Source organism: Protopterus annectens, chromosome 13.part0 (genome assembly GCF_019279795.1).
Source record: "Protopterus annectens isolate FY-2018-M chromosome 13.part0, PAN1.0, whole genome shotgun sequence".
In the NCBI taxonomy this organism is placed as follows: domain Eukaryota; kingdom Metazoa; phylum Chordata; order Ceratodontiformes; family Protopteridae; genus Protopterus; species Protopterus annectens.
Window position 1 is genome coordinate 635,744,260 of NC_056747.1, and position 20,260 is coordinate 635,764,519.

The following is a 20,260-nucleotide window of genomic DNA, read 5'->3' on the forward strand; positions in this document are numbered from 1 at the left end:
AAATCATTCACTTCTTATCCCTGACTTGCCCAAAACTCATAGCAAGCACTAATAAACCTTAGCACTAGACCCCCCCTATACTGTAAAGAAGGACACGGCTCTCAATTCAACCTTACCAGCCAATCAGTAAAACAGTTCACTGTACCTATCCAAGCATGTCCAAAGGGCAGTTTCAGGTGTACTCTCCAGTCCAACTGGTGAATTTGGGCATTTTGAGGCAATGATACAATTGCTTCATGTACACAGACAACCCTCTCCTCCTTCCACCAAACACTAATACATGCGAGAGATGCAATTATACAGCCAAACTGGAGGCTAAGCTCTCTCAACCCAAGACTGGACCAGACAGTCAAGAGGGGAAGGAAATTACTTGCATCACACCACCAGTCTCACAGAGACCTATGAAACCAGCACTGGCAAAAAACACACATAAATACACAAAAACATACTCGGAGGTTCTAAATAAAAATCTGCAAAAGCAACAGAGACCTCCAAAGCAGACATCCAAGCAACCTCCACCCACCAACACAAACCATGAAATACATACTTCACAAAACCAGTGTGCCACACAATCACAGCCCTTAAGGCAAAATAACATACCCAACACACTAGTAATAGGTGACTCTATAGTCAGGCACACTGATGTCCCACTCACTAGGCTGAACAAGGAGAAGGTTACTGTTAGTTGCCTGTCAGGTGCTAGGATCTGCCACATAACACAAGCACTCAGGTCACTCCAGAACAAGTACAAATATGACTCTGTCATTGTCCATGTTGGTGTGAATGACCTGAGCTGTACCTCCCTGGACTACATGAAAAGAGACATGGAGGAGCTCTCTGATCACGTAGCCCAGGCTGGTATGACCCTGACCCTGAGTAGCATCCTGCTCTCACCAAGAATGATACCACAGTATAGAGAAACAATTATCAATTTCAACAATTGGCTAAGCTTCTGGTCTCATTCAAAGGGGATCCAGTGTCTGTCAGCCTGGGATGACATGCTCAACAAGCCATGATGCTTTGCTAGAGACAGCTTGCACCTATCACCCTTAGGCTTTCGAATACTGGCCAAGGCTCTTGCCAACCCCATAGTGCCTTTTTTAGGCAAGGCTCAAAAGACAAACCCACCACCGTAAATAGCACAAGTAACAAAAAAGTACAGTTGTGTACCTACCATAAATGTAGATGTTCGAGTGTATTCACTGTTGCAGTCCTTACTCTTGGGTTATCCTGCTGGCAGGCTACCCTCAGTCAGCCAGAATTCCAAAGTCTAGGTCTGGCGTCAGTTGCTGTCGCCTCTTCCCTGACATCAGTGCACCAGGGGTATAAAAGATGCAGCCGACGCCATTTTCTTCAGTTTTTCTTGCCCCAGATGTCAGGTGCCCCCAAACTGGTAGGCTGAAAAATATGCCAATAAAAAAATGCATGCACAAAAATAACATTTCCTTCATCTACAAGCAAATACACCAAATAGGTTGTATAGGATAGAGAAGTGCAGATACGTCCCAGCAAAGAAAAGGGAGATGGTGGGTGAGTAACCTGGACTGCAACAGTGAATACACTCGAACATCTACATTTATGGTAGGTACACAACTGTACTATGTACATCGTGTTTCACTGTTGCAGTCATTACTCTTGGGCTGAATCCCAAAGCTGAGGATGGGTGGCTGGGCTAAATAGGATTAGGAGAGGCTATGAGGCCCTGCAGAGCTGAAGTGGCAAAGCCTGCTCTGGACTTAGAGTAAAGAGATAAGTGGTAGTGCTTTGTGAAGGTGTGCACTGAACTCCAAGTTGCAGCCTCTAAGATATCTTTGGTTGGTACTCCTCTGAGGAAGGCTGCTGAAATGGCTGCTGCTCTGGTGGAATGAGGCCTAATGCCCTTAGGCACTGGTTTGCCATGTTGAAAATAGCAGAAACGGATGCAATGGCCTATCCATTTAGAAATAGTCTGTTTTGAGATAGCCTTTCCTTGTGATCCTGCAGCATATGACACTAAAAGTTGCTCAGTCTTTCTGAAAACTTTAGTTCTGTCCAAGTAGAAGTGTTACTGCCTGTGTATGTCCAAAGAGTGCAGAATTTTCTCACCCTTGTTCTGTGGATTTGGATAAAAGGTAGGCAAGTGAATGGTTTGGTTGAGGGCTACACTGGACACCACCTTAGGCATAAATGTAGGGTTTGTCCTCAGAGAAACCCTGTCTGGATGAAAAATGATGAAAGGTTCCACAGCCATGAGTGCTTGTAACTCCGAGACTCGCTTTGCAGAGGTTATTGCTAGGAGCAGAGCTGTTTTCCAGGATAAGAATTTTATATCTGCTGTTGATGCTGGCTTGAAAGGAGGCAGTATGAGTTTTTCCAAAATATAATTGAGGTCCCAGGCCGGAATTGGTGCTCTCCTTGTAGGCCTAATGTTTTTGGCCCCTCTGAGGTACTGCCTTATTAAAGGATGAGAAAATATAGCAGAGGCATGAATCTTAATTGATGAGAAAGAAAGTACAGTTGTATACCTACCATAAATGTAGATGTTTGAGTGTATTCACTGTTGCAGTCATTACTCTTGGGTTATCCTGCTGGCAGGCTACCCTCAGTTGGCCAGAATTCCAAAGTCTACGTCCAGCGTCGGTTGCTGTTGCCTCTTCCCTGACGTCAGTGTGCCAGGGGTATAAAAGATGTAGCAGACACCATTTTCTTCAGTTTTTCTTGCCCCAGATGTCAGGTATCCCAAATAGGTAGGCTGAAAAATATACCAATAAGAAATGCATGCACAAAAATAACATTTCCTTCATCTACAAGCAAATACACCAAAAAGGTTGTATAGGATAGAGAAGTGCAGATAAGTCCCAGCAAAGAGAAGGGGGATGGAGGGTGGGTAACCTGGACTGCAACAGTGAATACACTCGAACATCTACATTTATGGTAGGTACACAAGTGTACTATGTTCATCGTGTTTCACTGTTGCAGTCATTAGTCTTGGGTAGAATCCCAAAGCTGAGGATGGGTGGCTGGGCTAAATAGGATTAGGAGAGGCTATGAGGCCCTGCAGGACTGCAGTGGCAAAGCCTGCTCTGGCCTTAGAGTAGAGAGGCAAGTGGTAGTGCTTTGTAAAGGTGTGCACTGGACTCCAAGTTGCAGCCTCTAAGATATCTTTGGTCGGTACTCCTCTGAGGAAGGCTGCTGAAGTGGCTGCTGCTCTGGTGGAATCAGGCCTAATGCCCTTAGGCATTGATTTGCCATGTTGAAAATAGCAGAAACAGATGCAATGGTCTATCCATTTAGAAATAGTCTGTTTTGAGATAGCCTTTCCTTGAGATTTTGCAGCACATGACACTAAAAGTTGCTCAGTCTTTCTGAAAGCTTTAGTTCTGTCCAAGTAGAAGCACAACTGCCTGTGTATGTCCAAAGAATGCAGAATTTTCTCACCCTTGTTCTGTGGATTTGGGTAAAAGGTAGGCAAGTGAATGGTTTGGTTGAGGGCCACACTGGACACCACCTTAGGCATAAATGTAGGGTTTGTCCTCAGAGAAACCCTGTCTGGATGAAAAATGATGAAAGGTTCCACAGCCATGAGTGCTTGTAACTCTGAGACTCGCCTTGCAGAGGTTATTGCTAGGAGCAGAGCTGTTTTCCAGGATAAGAATTTTATATCTGCTGTTGATGCTGGCTCGAAAGGAGGCAGTGTGAGTTTTTCCAAAATATAATTGAGGTCCCAGGTCAGAATTGGTGCTCTCCTTGGAGGCCTAATGTTTTTGGCCCCTCTGAGGTCGTGCCTTATTAGAGGATGAGAAAAGATAGGTGGTTCCATATTGTAATGTGCTGAAATGGCAGAGGCATGAATCTTAATTGAAGAGAAAGAAAGGCCTTTGTTCAGCATCTCAGTTAGGTATTGTAAAATCTGAGGAATATTTGGTACAGACGTGTCAATGCCTTGTCCCTGGTTCCCAGCACAGAATCTCTTCCATTTTTCTGCATAAGATTTTCTGGTACTGGGCCTCCTGGCCACCAAGATAACATCCATAACAGCTTTTGAAAGAGAAGTGTTCTGAATGGCTACATTATCCGCCATGCTGCCAGATTTAAGGTCCTGAGTTGGCTGTGCAGGATCTGATTGTTTTGTTGGGTCAGCAAGTGAGAAGTTTTAGGCAATATCCATGCTGGACCTTGAGACAAGCTCTTTAGGATTGGGTACCAGTGCTGGCATGGCCAGTCTGGTGCAATCAGTATCATTTTTGGCTTCTCTTGTCTGACCTTTAAGAGTACTCTGGGAAGGAGAGGCAGTGGGGGAAAAGCATATACTGTTAGATTTTTCCAGCTGAATGACAGGGTGTCCACTTTCCATGCTTGCTTGTGATAAATCCTTGTGCAAAATCTCTGTAACTGACAGTTGTGAGGGGAGGCAAATAGATCTATGCCTGGGCATCCCCATTTCCTTATTATCATGCTGAAGACTTGTGGATCCAGTTTCCATTCGTGGGGATCCATGAGGTTTCTGCTTAGTTCATCTGCTAGAGTATTTGTTTTTCCTGGCAGGAATTGTGCTTGCAGGTGAACTTGAAAAGCCAATGCTGTGTCCCATAAGGTCATTGCCTGTCTGAAGAGGGGGTAGGAATATGTACCTCCCTGCTTGTTTATGTACCACATGACCGTAGTGTTGTCTGTCTTTATCAGTAACTGTCCTGGATGAAGCAGGTCCTTGAAAGCTGTCAGGGCATTTTGAACAGCTAGCATCTCTTTTTGACTGATGTGAAGATGCATCTGGTTTGCAGGCCATGTGCTCTGAATACATTTTCCTGCCATATGGGCCCCCCAGGCATAATCTGATGCATCCGTTGTCAGTGTCTGTCTGGCTGTGGGTAAACTGAATGGCAGACTTTTATTGTGGTGACGGGCTTCTGCCCACCATCGAAACTCCTGTTGTAGGCAGGGAATGAGTGAAATTACTGTCTCCAGGCTGTGGCAATGCTGAGTCCAAACACTTTTCAGATACCATTGTAGTTTCCTCATATGCAGTCTGGCATATGGAATTAGTAGAATACAGGATGCCATGAAACCCAAGGCCTGCAGGGTTTTCCTTGCAGATAAGTGGGTTTTTGTTGCCAATTTCTTGAAGTAAGTAGTCAGTTGTTTTTGCTTGTCTGGTGTGAGATAAGCCATCTGGGCAGTTGTATTTAAACTTGCACCCAGGAATATTATCTCTTGAGAGGGCACTAGTTTTGATTTCTTTTCATTTAGTGTGTACCCTAGGCCAAATAGTAATCTTTTTACATACGCCAGATGCTTTAGAAGAGTGACTTTGTTCTCTGCTTGAATTAGGCAGTCGTCCAAGTAGGGATATATTTGAATTATTTTTTGTCTGCAAAACGCAATTACTGGTGCCAGGCATTTTGTGAAGACCCTGGTTGCAGTAGATAAGCCAAAGGGCAGTGCAGAGAATTGGTAATGTATGGAGCCAGCTATGAATCTGAGGTATCTTCTGCAAGATTGTCTGATTGGGACATGCAGGTATGCCTCTTTTAGGTCCAAAGTTACGAGCCAAGCCCTCTTGCCCAGCATGGGCAGTAGATGCTCTAGAGTCAACATCTTGAATTTTGGAACTTCCAGAAACGTATTTAGTATAGACAGGTCCAGAATTGGTCTCCAGGTTTTGTCCTTCCTGGGTACTAAGAAAAGTCTGGAGTAAAATCCTTGCCCCTGCTCTTGTTGTGGTACTTGCTGAATGGCCCTCATGTCCATGAGGGCTGTAATTTGCATTTCTGCCTCTGCCCATTGATTGTGTGGCAGGTCTGGCATACCCTTTGACCTTGGTAGAGTGTGAAAATGGAACCTGTAGCCTTGGGACACTATGTTCAGGACCCATTTGTCTTGGGTAACCATTTGCCAATTTGATGAAAAAAGTGCTAGTTTTCCCCCTAAGGGGGCTGTCACAAGAAAAGTGCTTGGAACTAGTAGAGGAAAGTCATTGGGACTGTTTCCTGTAAGGCTGTGATTTGTCTTCTCTGTTTTTGGAGGTAGGAGCACCCCATTGTTTAGGCCTGTATGAGCCTTGGGGCTGAGATCTGCCTCTGGGGCGCCTGTATCTGCCTCTTTGTGGTCTGTCTGACACTGGAAAGGACCAATTTTTAGAAGGCCAGTTCCTGCTAAACCTGGGTGGCTGTAAATGTAAGAAATCCTTGACTGTCTGCATGGATTTTGCTTTATCCTCCATTTTTTTCAACACCTCTTCTGCTTTAGTACCAAACAAAGTATCATGCTGTAATGGTGCATCTAATAATTTTGCTTTAACATGATCAGGTAGATTCTGTTCCTTTAACCAAGCATGCCTTCTAATAACAGAACCTGTAACAGCGGCCCTGCAAGAGGCCTCCAGTGAATCATAACCACATTGCAAAGTATGCTTTCCCACTTGTTCAGCTGCATGCAATAAATCCTGCAATTCCTTGTTCTCTGAACATTCAGTATTTGTCAACAATTTCTGTTTAAGCAGTGACATTAAATATTGCTGATATTTAAGCATATGAAACTGACAATTTAAAGCCCTTACAGCCACGGTAGCAGAAGTGTAGACTTTTTTCCCACATCTGTCTAGAGCCCTAGAATCCCTATCAGAGGGGACAGGTTTTTTTGCAGTGGAAGCTTTAACCCCTTTGGGACCCTGAGATATAGTTTCTGGGTCAGCAGTGGGGTTTTTATATAGGAATTTATAAGAATCCGGGACCCTGTAGTATCTGTCTGGCTTAGCAGGTGCAGGGGGTAAAGAGTCAGGGGACAGGCCGGACTCTGAAAATACATCATCTACAATGCCTAGAACAGGTAGAATAGCAAGGGGTCTGTGCTGAGGAAGTAGTAGAAAGTCTCTGAGCCTTTTCTTAGATTCAGAATAATCTTGGCTCTCCCAGTGGAAATGCTCCCTCATGGTATGCAGGGTTTCCCAAAAAGAATAATCCTCAGGAGGAGAGGCTGAAGGAATGGATTCTTCAGCATCAGAACCTCATAGTGAAGCATGGAGTAATCCTGTTCAGAAGAGGAACTAGAGGTGATAGAAACCTGATCAGAAGAATCATACTCTGTCTCTTGCCTAGGTCTCTTATCAGGAGGGGGATGGGAGCCCCTGATCAAAGTAATTAGGTCTTCGGCCATTTTGAGCATCTGTTTTTTAGGCATGGAAGTCTCAGTAGGAGAATGCTGTACTTGTTTCTTTGTCTTTAGAGCTGCTTTAGTCTTTGTCTTTGAAGCTGAAGATGGCTTAATATATAGTTGTGTAGGTCTGAAGACACCCTCAGAAGTCGATGCCTGCTCAGCAGCTCTGGACCCATCTGAGGGAATGATTTCCGAGTGTCCAATACCTTGAGTATCCAGAGGCCCAGTCGGCTCCACGTGGGAGTCGGAAGCGGCCTGTGGCTCTGAGGTAGCACGCGCCAGGGGCTGCGAAAGCGCCTCACTGAGAACCGGCGAACTGGTGACTGGCCTAGCAGAGGCCTCGTCATCGGTTTTGGACCTCGGATGCCTATCCTTTTTCTTGTCCTTGCGTTTTTTGTAAACTCTGGTTGTCGGCTAGTCCGACGGCATTATATAATTAAATCTTCGGCCAAAGTAAAGAAATGCAAAATCGAACCGACGCTTAATAGTGCGTTGGTTAAATTTAGCACAAAACCGACAGCTAGCAACGTTGTGATCAGGGCCTAGGCAAGGAATACAGTAAGAGTGAAAATCCTTATGAGGTATTTGCTTCCCACAAGAAATACAACTGTTAACTTTTCCTGACATCGGTCTGGAGCAAGAAAAAAGTTTCCCCAATGGGGTAACTTAGCTTTAATGAAGACTTCGGTTCTGAAATTCGGATTTGAAAATCTCAGGAGTCGGCCGACCAGCACTTGCGAACTGCTTTTGCTTCGGGAACCATGTGGCAAGAAAGACTCAAGAAAATGGCATCGGCTGCATCTTTTATACCCCTGGTGCACTGATGTCAGGGAAGAGGCGATAGCAACCGACGCCGGACCTAGACTTTGGAATTCTGGCCGACTGAGGGTAGCCTGCCAGCAGGATAACCCAAGAGTAATGATTGCAACAGTGAAACATGATGAACATCTGAGGGTAATGCTGCTCAATGCCAGAAGTCTAAACCTCAAAATGCACGCACTCGAGGCACTCTTCAGCATGGAGAAAATCAATATATGTTCAGTAACAGAAACCTGGTTTAAGGCTCCAGAGAGCACCCCAGCACTACCAGGCTACAACTCATACCATACATTTTGGCCACAAAAGGCGGGGGAGTATCCATATTCATCAAGGATACCCACACCTCCAGGTTAGTGGCACAGCACGATGCTTTAGAGATCATCCACGTGCAACTAACAACGGGCAAAACTGCTATTCAAAATATAGCTTGCTACAGATCACCCACCATGTCCCAGGACCCCCACTCCGCATTCCTGGAAACACTGGGAAACATAAAGGTCCTACCAAACACCCTGATATTGGGTGATTTCAATTATCCAAACATTAACTGGGAGAACTATTCAAGTACGAACTCCCTGGCCCAACATTTCCTAGAATTTATAAACTCAAATGCCCTGGATCAACTGGTTAACACCCCCACCAGAGGTGACAACATATTGGAACTGGTCATCACCAACATGGGCGACCGGTGTTCCACACCGAAGGTCAACTCCTCGCTGGTTAGATCTGACCATAAACTAATCACTCTGGATATCCACATTCTGCCACCACACCCGGTTAAAGAAACCACAGTGAAAAACTTTTCAAAAGCAAAAGTACAGTTTTGTACCTACCATAAATGTAGATGTCCGAACAGGATAGCATCTGCAGTCCTAACAAATGGGTTGTCCTGTCATCAGGCAGCCCTTCGGTCGGCCGGATTCCAAAGTCTGGGTCTGGCCTCGGCTGGTGTCGCACTTCACCCGACGTCATCTCTGCTGGTCTTCGGGTATAAAGGCATCAGCCGACGCCATTTTCCTCAGTGTTTCTTGCCCCAGATGCCAGTAGCCCTCTTGGATAGCTAAATTTTTGGGTAAATGCCAATGTTTCCCAAAAAATAGAAGGCAAACACAAAAAATATGCATGTATGTACATATATACAAACAAATACACCATAAGAGATCCCCCCCCAGCTAGCTATTAGGTGGGCAATACCCTAGGAGTACCACAGAGGGGAAGGAGGGTGGGTAATCCTGACTGCAGATGCTATCCTGTTCGGACATCTACATTTATGGTAGGTACAAAACTGTACTATGTCCTTCAAGGATGCATCTGCAGTCCTAACAAATGGGTAGAATACCATAGCCAAACTAGCGGAGGAGGAATAAGAATTATGGTGTACTTAGGATCCCTTGCAACACAGCAGTGGCAAACCCTGCTCGGGATCTAGAGTATAGAGGTAAGTTATAATGCTTGGCAAATGTATGCACGGAGGTCCAAGTAGCAGCCTCAATAATGTCCTTGGTAGCCACTCCTCGTAAGAAGGCTGTGGTAGTGGCTGTAGCCCTTGTAGAATGAGGCCTTATGTTCTGTGGAATTTGCTTTCCATGATAGGAGTAACAGAATCTTGTGCAATTTCCTATCCACTTGGAGATTGTCTGTTTGGAAATTGCTTTTCCTTCCCTTCCTGTTGCATAGGCTACTAGGAGCTGGTCAGTTTTTCTATTGCCCTTGGTTCTGTCCAGGTAGTAGCGCAACTGTCTATGTACATCCAAGGTATGCAGCAGTCTTTCCCCTTTGTTCTGTGGATTGGGAAAGAAGGTAGGTAGGTGGATTGCCTGGTTTAGAGACAGTCTGGATACCACCTTAGGCATAAATGTCGGATTAGTTCTCATGGACACTCTATCTTGATGGAAGATTAGGAAGGGTTGTACTGCCATTAAAGCCTGTAGTTCCGAAACCCTTCTTGCTGAAGTAATTGCCAGAAGGAAAGCAGTTTTCCAGGATAGGTGTTGAAGATCTGCTGTTGCTGCTGGTTCGAATGGAGGGAGTGTCAATTTTTCTAACACAAAATTCAAGTCCCATGCTGGTAATGGTGGTTTCCTAGGAGGTTTTACATTCTTAATTCCTCTGAGGAACTGCCTGAGTAGAGGATGCGAGAAGACAGGGGGATCGAGGCTGTATTCTGCAGAAATAGCTGATGCATGTATCTTGATGGAGGAATAGGACAGGCCAGTATGTAGGAGCTCTGCCAAATATTCCAGGATGTTGGCAATATCTACCTTTGACACATCTTTCCCTCTTTCCGTACTCCAAATGACAAACCTTTTCCATTTCCCTGCATAGTTCCTTCTAGTAGAAGGTCTGCGGGCCTCAAGGATAATGCCTTTAACCCTTTGGGATAAATCTGGGTTAGAAGTTCTTATGTAATGTTCCAGGCAGTGAGTTGCAGAGTTTTCAGGTTTGGATGCAAGATGTTGCAGTTGCACTGAGTCAACATCAAAGGAATCAGGGGTAGAGTCCACGTTTACCCCCGAGACATGCTCCTCAGTAATGGATACCAATGTTGTCTTGGCCAATTTGGAGCTATCAGAATTATCCTTGGCCGTTCCTCTTTGATTTTCAGTAGTACCTTGTGCATCAAAGGAAGGGGTGGAAATGCATATGCTGTCAGGCCTTTCCAATTGAAGGATAGAGAGTCCACCTTCCAAGCAAGAGGGTGGTATGTCCTTGAGCAGAATTTCTTGAGCTGGTGGTTGAGTGGGGATGCAAATAGGTCTATTTGTGGCATTCCCCATTTCTTTGTGATGGCCTTGAAGATGTCCGGGTGTAGCATCCATTCGTGAGCATCCGAGGTAGTTCTGCTTAACATGTCTGCTAGGATGTTTTCTTTTCCCGGTACAAATATTGCCTGCAATTGAATGTTGTAGCTCAGAGCCATATTCCACAGGTCCAGAGTCATTCGGCATAGGGGGTATGAATGAGTGCCTCCCTGTTTGTTGATGTACCACATCACTGTGGTGTTGTCTGTCCTTATCATCACTTGGCCCTCTTTGAGGAATGGTCTGAAATTCTGGATTGCTAGTTTTACTGCCAGCATCTCTTTTTGATTTATGTGCAGGTGTAGCTGATCTGGAGTCCATAGGCCTTGAATGAACTTGTCCAGCATGTGTGCCCCCCAACCGAGGTCTGAGGTGTCCGTTGTGATGGTTTGGCTTGCTTGAGTGTTGTGGAAGGACAATCCTGGGTTTGCCTGGCATGTCTGAGCCCACCATAGGAACTCTTGTTTCAGGCATGGAATTAGTGGTATTTCGGTTTCTAAGCTGTGCTTGTGTTGAGACCATAAATTCTTTAGGTACCACTGTAGCTTTCTCATGTGCAGTCTGGCATGGGGGACCAAGATTATGCAGGATGCCATGAAACCCAAGGCCTGCAGTACTTTCCTTGCTGTTAGTTTGTTCTGCTTTGCAAGTGTCAAGAAGTACCGAGGAAGTTGTTCTTGTTTTTCTGCAGTTAGGAATGCCATCTGTTTTACTGTGTCCAATTCTGCACCCAAGAATGTTATTGTCTGGGATGGTATCAGTTTTGACTTTTTTAAATTGACTGTGTATCCCAGGGCTTGTAGTAAGCAAATGACTCTTTGTAAATCTTGTGTCAGCTTGCTTTTGTTGTCCGCTTGTATCAGGCAGTCGTCCAGGTATGGATAAATTTGGATTCCCTGAAGCCTGCAATGAGCGATTACTGATGCCAGGCATTTCGTGAACACTCTGGGCGCAGTAGATAAGCCAAAGGGCAATGCTGAGAATTGATAATGCTCTGATCCTGCAAGAAATCTGAGGTATCTTCTGCAAATTTGGTCGTATGGGGACGTGCAGGTATGCCTCCTTGAGATCTAGAGTTACCAGCCAATACTCCTTGCCCAGCATGGGAAGAAGTTGGTGTAGGGTCAGCATTTTGAATTTTGGAACAATGATGAATGTGTTTAAAGCGGACAGGTCGAGAATAGGTCTCCAACTGTTTTCTTTTCTTGGTACTAGGAAGAGTCTGGAGTAAAATCCCTTGCCCTGTTCTGTAGGTGGTACCCTTTCCACAGCTCTCATCTTTTTTAATTGAGCTATTTGTTTTAGGGCTTCTGACCTTTGATTTGGTGGCAGGTTTGGCATTCCTCTTTTTGTTGGTAAGGTGTGGAAATGAAACCTGTAGCCTTGGTCTATAGTTTGCAAAATCCAGTTGTCTCTTGTGATATAGTGCCAGTTTTTTGAAAATAAGGCTAATTTTCCGCCTAAGGGTGCTACTACTTGTTTCCTGGTAGGCGGTGTTAGAACCAAGTCACTGTGATTGTCCTGTTGCAGTGGCAGTGGTTGTATCCGTGCCTCGTTGGTTATTGCCTTGCCACTGGCGTCCCCTGTAGGCACCTCCTCTGGATTGATTTTTGCCTCTGGAACGTCTATTCCTGCCTCTCTGATTTTTAGAGGAGTCTGGAAAGGACCAATTTTTGGAAGGCCAGTTCCTGCTGAACCTTGGGGGCTGTACCTGTAAGAAATCTTTAACTGTTTGTACAGATTTTGCCTTCTCTTCCATTTTCTTCATTACTTGTTGGGCAGGAGAACCAAATAGACTGACCTTGTCCATAGGAGCATCTAAAAGCTTTGCTTTAACATGATCCGGCAAGACCTGCTCTTTCAACCATGCATGCCTTCTTATAACTGTGCCAGTCATGGCTGATCTAAATGAAGCCTCCAGTGCATCATAGCCACATTTTAAAGAATGGTTACTAACCTGCTGAATGTTATTCACCATTTCTAGAACATATTTCTTATCTAAGGAATCATCAGAGGAGAGTTTCTTAGTTAACTGATCAAGCATGAACTCTTGGTATTGGATCATATGAAACTGACAGTTCAAAGCTCTAGCTGAGAGAGTAGCGGAGGTGTATACTTTTTTACCCCATCTCTCTAAGGACCTGGATTCCCTATCAGAAGGGAGAGGGTTTTTAGCTGAGGTCGAAGCTACTGCCTTAGGCCCCTGGGAGATAGTCTCCGGATCTGCAAAAGGAGCCTTGTATAAGTGGTGATGAGTGTCCGGTACCCTGTAGAACCTGTCGGGCTTAGCAGGGGCTGGAGGTAAGGTATCAGGAGCAGTGCAAACATCATTAAATGCATCATCCACAACAGGAAGAACTGGAGGTATAGCTAAGGGCCTATGCTGCGGTAAGTGTAAAAAGGTCCTAAGCCTTTTTCTTGAATCTGAGAAATCTTGTCCCTGCCATTGGAATTGCTCTCGCATGGCATGTAAGGTTTCCCCAAAGGAAAATTCCTCTGGTGGAGAGGCAGAAGGAATAGATTCTTCAGCATCAGAATCTTCATAAGTAGAAAGAGGAGCCTCTGGGTGTTCTGTAATGTCTGAGTCATCATCAGAAGAGTCATCTGAAGAGCCTGGCTCAGGGGGCTCTACTCTAGGTCTCTTTTCTGGAGGTTGTGAGGCCCTGTCTGGGTGAGATTGGGATCCTCTTATTAAAGAGATGAGATCCTCTGCCAAAGTAAGCATTTGTGAACTGGAGCTGGGCCTGTGAGAGGGGGGCTTAACAGGCACTGATTTAGCAGTTTTGGCTGCTTTAGCCCTGGCAAAGGCCTTTATAGACATGGCTGCAGGAGGCCTAGCAGCACCACGTGCTGGGGTAGAGACATCCAAAGGGATGGTGTCCGATAACTCTGGAGAAACCACATTAGTAGGCAAAATTTCAGAGGCCGATTCAGCTAGGGTAGAAGGGTCCTCGGTAGTAGTCATGGATTCAGCTGTAGATTGAACCGTTTGCTCGGTTTCGGCCAAAATCGAGACACTCGCGGTTTGCTTTACCGTGGTTTCGGCCGAAACCGCGGACCGCGAGTGTCGGTCCTTTTCTTTGCGTTTTTTAACAATTTGGGTAGTCGGAGGATCCGACGGCATAATGTACGCAAAGTCTGAGCCGAAAAACTGTTCAGCAAACTCCGACCGACGCCTAAGCGTTCGTCGGTTGAAGGAAGCACAGGCTAAACAAGCTGCTACGTCGTGGTCTGGGCCTAAACAAGGTAAGCAGTAAGAGTGGAAATCTTTATGAGGTATTTGTTTCCCACAAGTTAAACAGTTATTTACTTTTTCTGACATCGGCTGAGGCAAGAAAGAGTCCCCAACGGGGTACTTAGCTTTTAGAAGTCTTCGAAGTTGTATTCGGTAGTAGTAATCTCTGGATCTGACCGACCGGCACTTGCGAACAGCTTCTGCTTCGGGCGCCACGCGGCAAGAAAGACTGAGGAAAATGGCGTCGGCTGATGCCTTTATACCCGAAGACCAGCAGAGATGACGTTGGGTGAAGTGCGACACCAGCCGAGGCCAGACCCAGACTTTGGAATCCGGCCGACCGAAGGGCTGCCTGACGACAGGACAACCCATTTGTTAGGACTGCAGATGCATCCTTGAAGGACATCTTCATGTTACTTAAGACCGAGGTGGGAAGTTTCAAAGCCCCCATGCTAAAGGATAACGCTGTCCAAGCTGCAAAATCCTTTACTAATGCACTCTACGGGCACCTACAAGAATGCATGGATCGTGCTATCCCAAACAAAACAAAGACTCACTCCTCCAAGAAAAGGAAACCAGTCTGGTGGACCCCTGCCATAAACAAGCTATACAATAGAAGGAGGAAACTAGTACAGAAAAGAGTAAAATCCCAAGAAGGGAAGACATCCCTGATCAGTATCAGCAAGAAACTATGTTCCCTCATAAAATCATCCAAGGCTAGCTTTGAAAGAAAAATTGCCATGGACTCCAAAGATAACCACAAGGCATTCTTTAGCTTTGTCAAGAATCTAAGTGACAATTCTCATATCTGCTCGGAGTTAGTGTAGAATGGCACAAAATACAGTGAACTGACTGATATAGCCAACATCCTGGCAGACAGGTTCAGTGCAAATTTCACCCCCCTCTCACCCCAAAAGGGCCCATAACTATATCAGAAGAATGTAGTGCCCCTGAAATCACAGACACTCAGGTTAAAACACCCCTTTCCAAAGCCAAAAACACAGCATCAATGGGACTGGGCGGTGTCCCAGGCTGCGTCCTACACGAACTCAAAGATGAACTAAGCCCTCACCTAAACACACTGTTTAAACTCAGCCTCTCCAGAGGCTACGTGCCCACAGAGTGGCACACAGCAACGGTTATTCTGCTCTACAAAGGTGGAGCCACAATGGGCCCCAGGAACTATCGCTCTATAAGCCTGACTAGCTTGGTCTGCAAAGCTATGGAGCGCATCATCATGGATCTCATTAACAGAGACATTGGAAACCTCCAAACACTGGACCCAACCCAGTTCGGCTTTGTTAAGGGCAGATCATGCCTCCTAAACCTGGTGGACTTCTTTGAGACAGTTACCAAGGCTATAGATGAGGGAAAGGTGGTCCACACAGCCTACCTAGACCTCACAAAGGCCTTCGACACTATTCCCCACTCAGGTATTATAGACAAGCTCACCAGCCTGAACATAAACCCCTACATCATGAAATGAGTTGCCAACTGGCTCACGGACAGAACCTACATGGTAAGAGTTGTAGGAGCTAGGTCTGACTCTAAACCTGTTACAAGTGGCGTTCCCCAGGGCTCAGTCCTAGGACACCTCTCTGTTCGGCATATACTTCTCAGAGGTACAGGCCAGCACAGGAGGACTATGGCTCACCAAGTTTGCAGATGACTGCAAACTAGGAGCTATAATTGACTCTCTGGCTGACAAAGACAACCTCTAAAAGGGTCTCACTGAGACAGATACCTGGTGTCAAAACCATGGTCTCAAGCTAAATGCCAAAAAGTGCATAGTCATCCCCTTTGGAAAAAAAGTACCCACAAACTACCACATAGGTGGTAGTCCCCTAAATATGGAAGACGTAATAAGGGATCTGGGGACCCAAGTAGATAATAACCTCTCCTTTGATAATCACATTGCCAAAGCAGTTAGAAAATCCTTCTATGTGGCCCACCTAATCACAAAAGGGTTTGCATCCAGATTGAATGAGGTCATTGGGCCCCTCTACACATCACTCATCAGACCCATCATACAGTACAATGCTCCATTTGGGATGTACCTTACAAGACACCTGCAACAACTGGAAAGACCACAGAAGTTCCTCACCAAGAGGATCACTGGTCTCAAGCAGATGCCCTATGCAGCTCGACTGAAGAAACACCAGCTGTACTCTGTTGCATACCACCTACTCAGAGGTGATCTCTGCCTGACATACAAGGCCATGTCCAACCCAGAATTGATGGACATGTTCCACCTAAAGAAAACCATATCCCCTCAAGCCACATGCTCCAGGGATCTAAACCTCACCACAACAATAAATAGGACGTGCTGGAGGGATTGATTCATGTCCCAGAGACTTCCCATGCTCTGGAACAAGATTCCAATCTACATTAGGCAGAGCTCCTCACTAACCCTCTTCAAGAGAAACCTTGACGAGTGGATGGGAAACAGAAAGTTTACCCCAGGGATCACTTCAATGGCTCTGCTAGGCAGAGGCACAGGGAACTAATCTAAGGGGGGGGGGGGGCGGCGAAAGCCAACACATTCCGGCTAGGCTTATAAATGCCTTCGGGCAGATAGCCTAGTACCTACATATGAACCTAAAAGAAAGATCAGGGCAATCAGTGCAACGACGAGCCCTAGTTTACTAAAATATCTAACTAAACATATTTATTATAACAAACAAACAAAAGATATACCACTTCTAGATTATGTACATGAATATAAGCTATGACTTTATTAAATTTTAAGGGTAAATGCTAGTTTTTAAATCCAAAAAGAGCAATAAAAACATATTAAACTATTAATAACTGGGCAAGATATTTTCAATACTTATCAAGTATAAATGCCTTCGGGCAGATAGCCTAGTACCTACCTATGAACCTAAAAGAAAGATCAGGGCAATCAGTGCAACAACAAGCCCTAGTTTACTAAAATATCTAACTAAACATATTTATTATAACAAACAAACAAAAGATATACCACTTCTAGATTATGTACATGAATATAAGCTATGACTTTATTAAATTTTAAGGGTAAATGCTAGTTTTTAAATCCAAAAAGAGCAATAAAAACATATTAAACTATTAATAACTGGGCAAGATATTTTCAATACTTATCAAGTAGGTGGTTAGTTATTTTGTATGATCAGAAACTTATGAGAAAGTATTAAGCTAATTATTATTTCTATATATGTAAGATAGAGCAAAACTTTGAGAGAGAAAAAAAGGTATATATTCATTAACAGCAAACATAGAACAAAAAAAAACACTCACCTGTTGAACCATTTTCATCTCTCTAGACTTCTGGGTCATAAACAAGAATTATTTATATATATATAAAAAATAGAACAAAAAAAAACTACAAGGGTAATATGAACAGACTCATGCCATTTTTTTTCTAAGTTTCTTTTTAGGATCAGATGTTTTCCAGGATCTGTTTTCTGCTAATCTTTTGTGACTGGAAGTAGCCCAATCCATCTCATCTATCTTTTCCAATATTTTCTTTGATTTGATAAATATGATAGCTGGTTCTTGTTCATCAAATATTTTTAGGGCCGTCCTGCAGAAAGATCTTTAGCTTGGCTGGAAAAGCAGATGTGTTTTCATTTGAGCTTTCTTTAGTTCTTTGAGTAGTGGCAAAATAGTTTTCTTTTGGCAATCACAGAGGAAGAATAGTCATTGTCAAAATGTATGACATTATCTTGAAATTTTATAGGCGAGTTGGACCATGCAGTCTTTAATATAATTTCTTTATCATGTGAAGATAAAAATTTGACTATCACTGACCTTGTGGAATTACTTTTATTGTTCTTAGATTGAACCAGGGATCTGTGAGCCCTTTCAATACCAAAAGAGAGGGCTTCAGGAAGTTGTAAAATCTCAGGTATCCATGAGGTTAAAAATTTCTCCATGTTGTTTTCTTCAATATTGTCCGGCAACCCAAAGATCCTGATGTTATTTCTATGACTTCTATTCTGTAGGTCATCAATCTTTGACTGAAGTAAAGAGTTTTGTTTTAAGAGAAATTCCAAGTTTTGTTCATTTTCTTGAATTCTACAGCCCATGTCATTTAGTGAGGTTTCTATGCCAGTAATTTGTTCTTTCTGCTGTTTTAAATCTTGGTGTAAAGTCTCCATTTGTTGTGAACATTTTCTTTAAAATTATCCAATTTCAGGTCAATTCTGTCTATTTTAGTGGATAGCTCTTGGATAGTGGATAGTAGAGATTGTAGCTCCTTTTTTAATGATGTGTCCTGGTGAGAAGATTTTGTGAAGCTCATACTGAAGTCAGGTACCAAAAGCTTGTCTTGTGAATTTTGACAGGAAAAAGTAATAAAATTTAAAAATTGATGAGATACTATCCAAATAAACTGTAAGGAGAGTCCAAATAAGTAGACATAGTTGCTATTTAGATAGTTATTTTCAAAAATTCCTGTCATAAAAGATGTGATAAGGCAGAGCTGAGAGAAAGTGCTGCTACTCAAGGCTCATCCTAGCCATGGTCCCGAAAAGTTGTAAATTTTTGAGAGAGGAAAATGTAACATATAGCTTTAAGAAATTTAGTGCCTCTAGCCTGTGCCAAAGAAAATGCGCCATGTGGTCTTTTAAGTGCATGTTGATGAAACTGGCTGCATGCAACTTACGCCCATCTCTTCATTCTACCATCCTGGTATACACCACAAGCCATACTGTGGTATGGCAAAAATTCTGCTTTGTGATGCTTTAAATTAAAGTGAATCACTGTTTACAAAGCAACATCACAAGTCTGTACTGAAGAACATATCTACACAGCTGTACCAAAAAAAATAAAAATAATCATAAGCATCCTTACTGATATGAGATTGAGACAGCTATAAATATGCTAAGTCGGTGAACCACGGTATCTGACCACAGTTACCCAAAACTGCATCTTACCAAATATATACTTTTCACAAATGCTGCATAAACCATAGAATGAAAAAAATGTTTATGTAAAGGCAAGCCCAGCCCTCTATAAATGCCACAGCACCACCACTTTATCTAACCAACTTCAAGGTCATTGCAATTCCAGGATAAAAGACATAAAGCACAACCTCTTCATAATATGCTTTCCTCACTAGTACACCCCACCTAACATCTCAAAAGGAAAGGGTTACTTATGTCCCCTCAGTGCCGCAGCCCTTTTAGTAAAATTAAGGAATCACATTAAGACAACTACAACTTTGTATGACATTCATGCCACTGTGTTCAAACAAATACTGTTCGAACACAGTAGATTCTGGCAACCACATAAAAAACAGTTTTGTACCCTGTCAGCGTATGCACTCAGGCCAAAATGCTGCAAAATCCATAATGCAACCATGCATTTTCCTGCCAGTCATGTTATATTATCTATTTTTAATAAAATTAATTAAAACATTAACATAAAATACCTTTGAAATGTACTGTACTTCCTTATAGATGTGGCTGTAATTGATAAGGAAGAAAGAACGTTTTAGAAACCTTACCTGGACATCATGCAATGCCACAATGTTTTCATGCTGAAGTTCCTGAAATAATAAAGATATACATTGTTAAGAGACATGCTATACTTTTACTTTTTTATTCATTGTTTTAATTTACTCTTACATTGTTGCTATTCACTGACCTTATCTCCTCTGTTTCTGTCCTGCATTTTTAGATAACTATTTAACAACATACTGTCCCTTGCCCAGTTGTGAAGTCCAATCCATGTCTAGCCAATGGCTAGGCTTACACAGTACATCCAAACCTTGGCAGCCAGTAGAGTGGAGCCCAAAACTAAGACTTAGGCAGTTTTAGCCACTACAGCAGTATCATAATTTCTCTATTGTCATAAATGCAGTTAATTTTTGCATGTTGACATGAAGCAGGAAAGACAAATCAGGCCAGAAACTGCAAATAATGTTCAAGAATGGGAGGTCAAAGCAACACAAGGGTATTAGACTGTACAGAACTGTTAAAAATGGAAGTTATATACTTAATATAACATATAGCTGCAAGAATAAGATACACTTAAGTAGCCATAAAAAATGATGCTACAGGCATTAGGACTGCTTGTTACAAAATCTCTTCTCAGGCTGCTTGGCAACCTCCCCCTTCTCATCATACATTATGCATTTCCCCAGTTGTTACAGACAGTTTGAGGCTGGGGGGAGGGTAAAATTACAGGAGAGATCTGAAACTCCAGAGGAGGAGGATGGTGATGTGGTATGCTACCAATGAAGAGCAACCAAGCACTGCTAAACAAGGAAAAACTGTGACATCTGAGTGGGCGC

At 43.6% G+C, this 20,260-nt stretch overlaps 1 protein-coding gene across 1 annotated transcript in view; it reads right to left on the reverse strand.

Moving 5' to 3' along the window:
- Positions 1–20,260, reverse strand: part of ULK2 (unc-51 like autophagy activating kinase 2) — a 711,692-nt gene that overhangs the window by 484,667 nt on the left and 206,765 nt on the right. Inside the window, exon 4 of the mRNA XM_044054320.1 lies at positions 19,472–19,513. Within this exon, the coding sequence (XP_043910255.1) occupies positions 19,472–19,513 (42 nt within the window). The remainder of the gene's footprint in view (positions 1–19,471; positions 19,514–20,260) is intronic.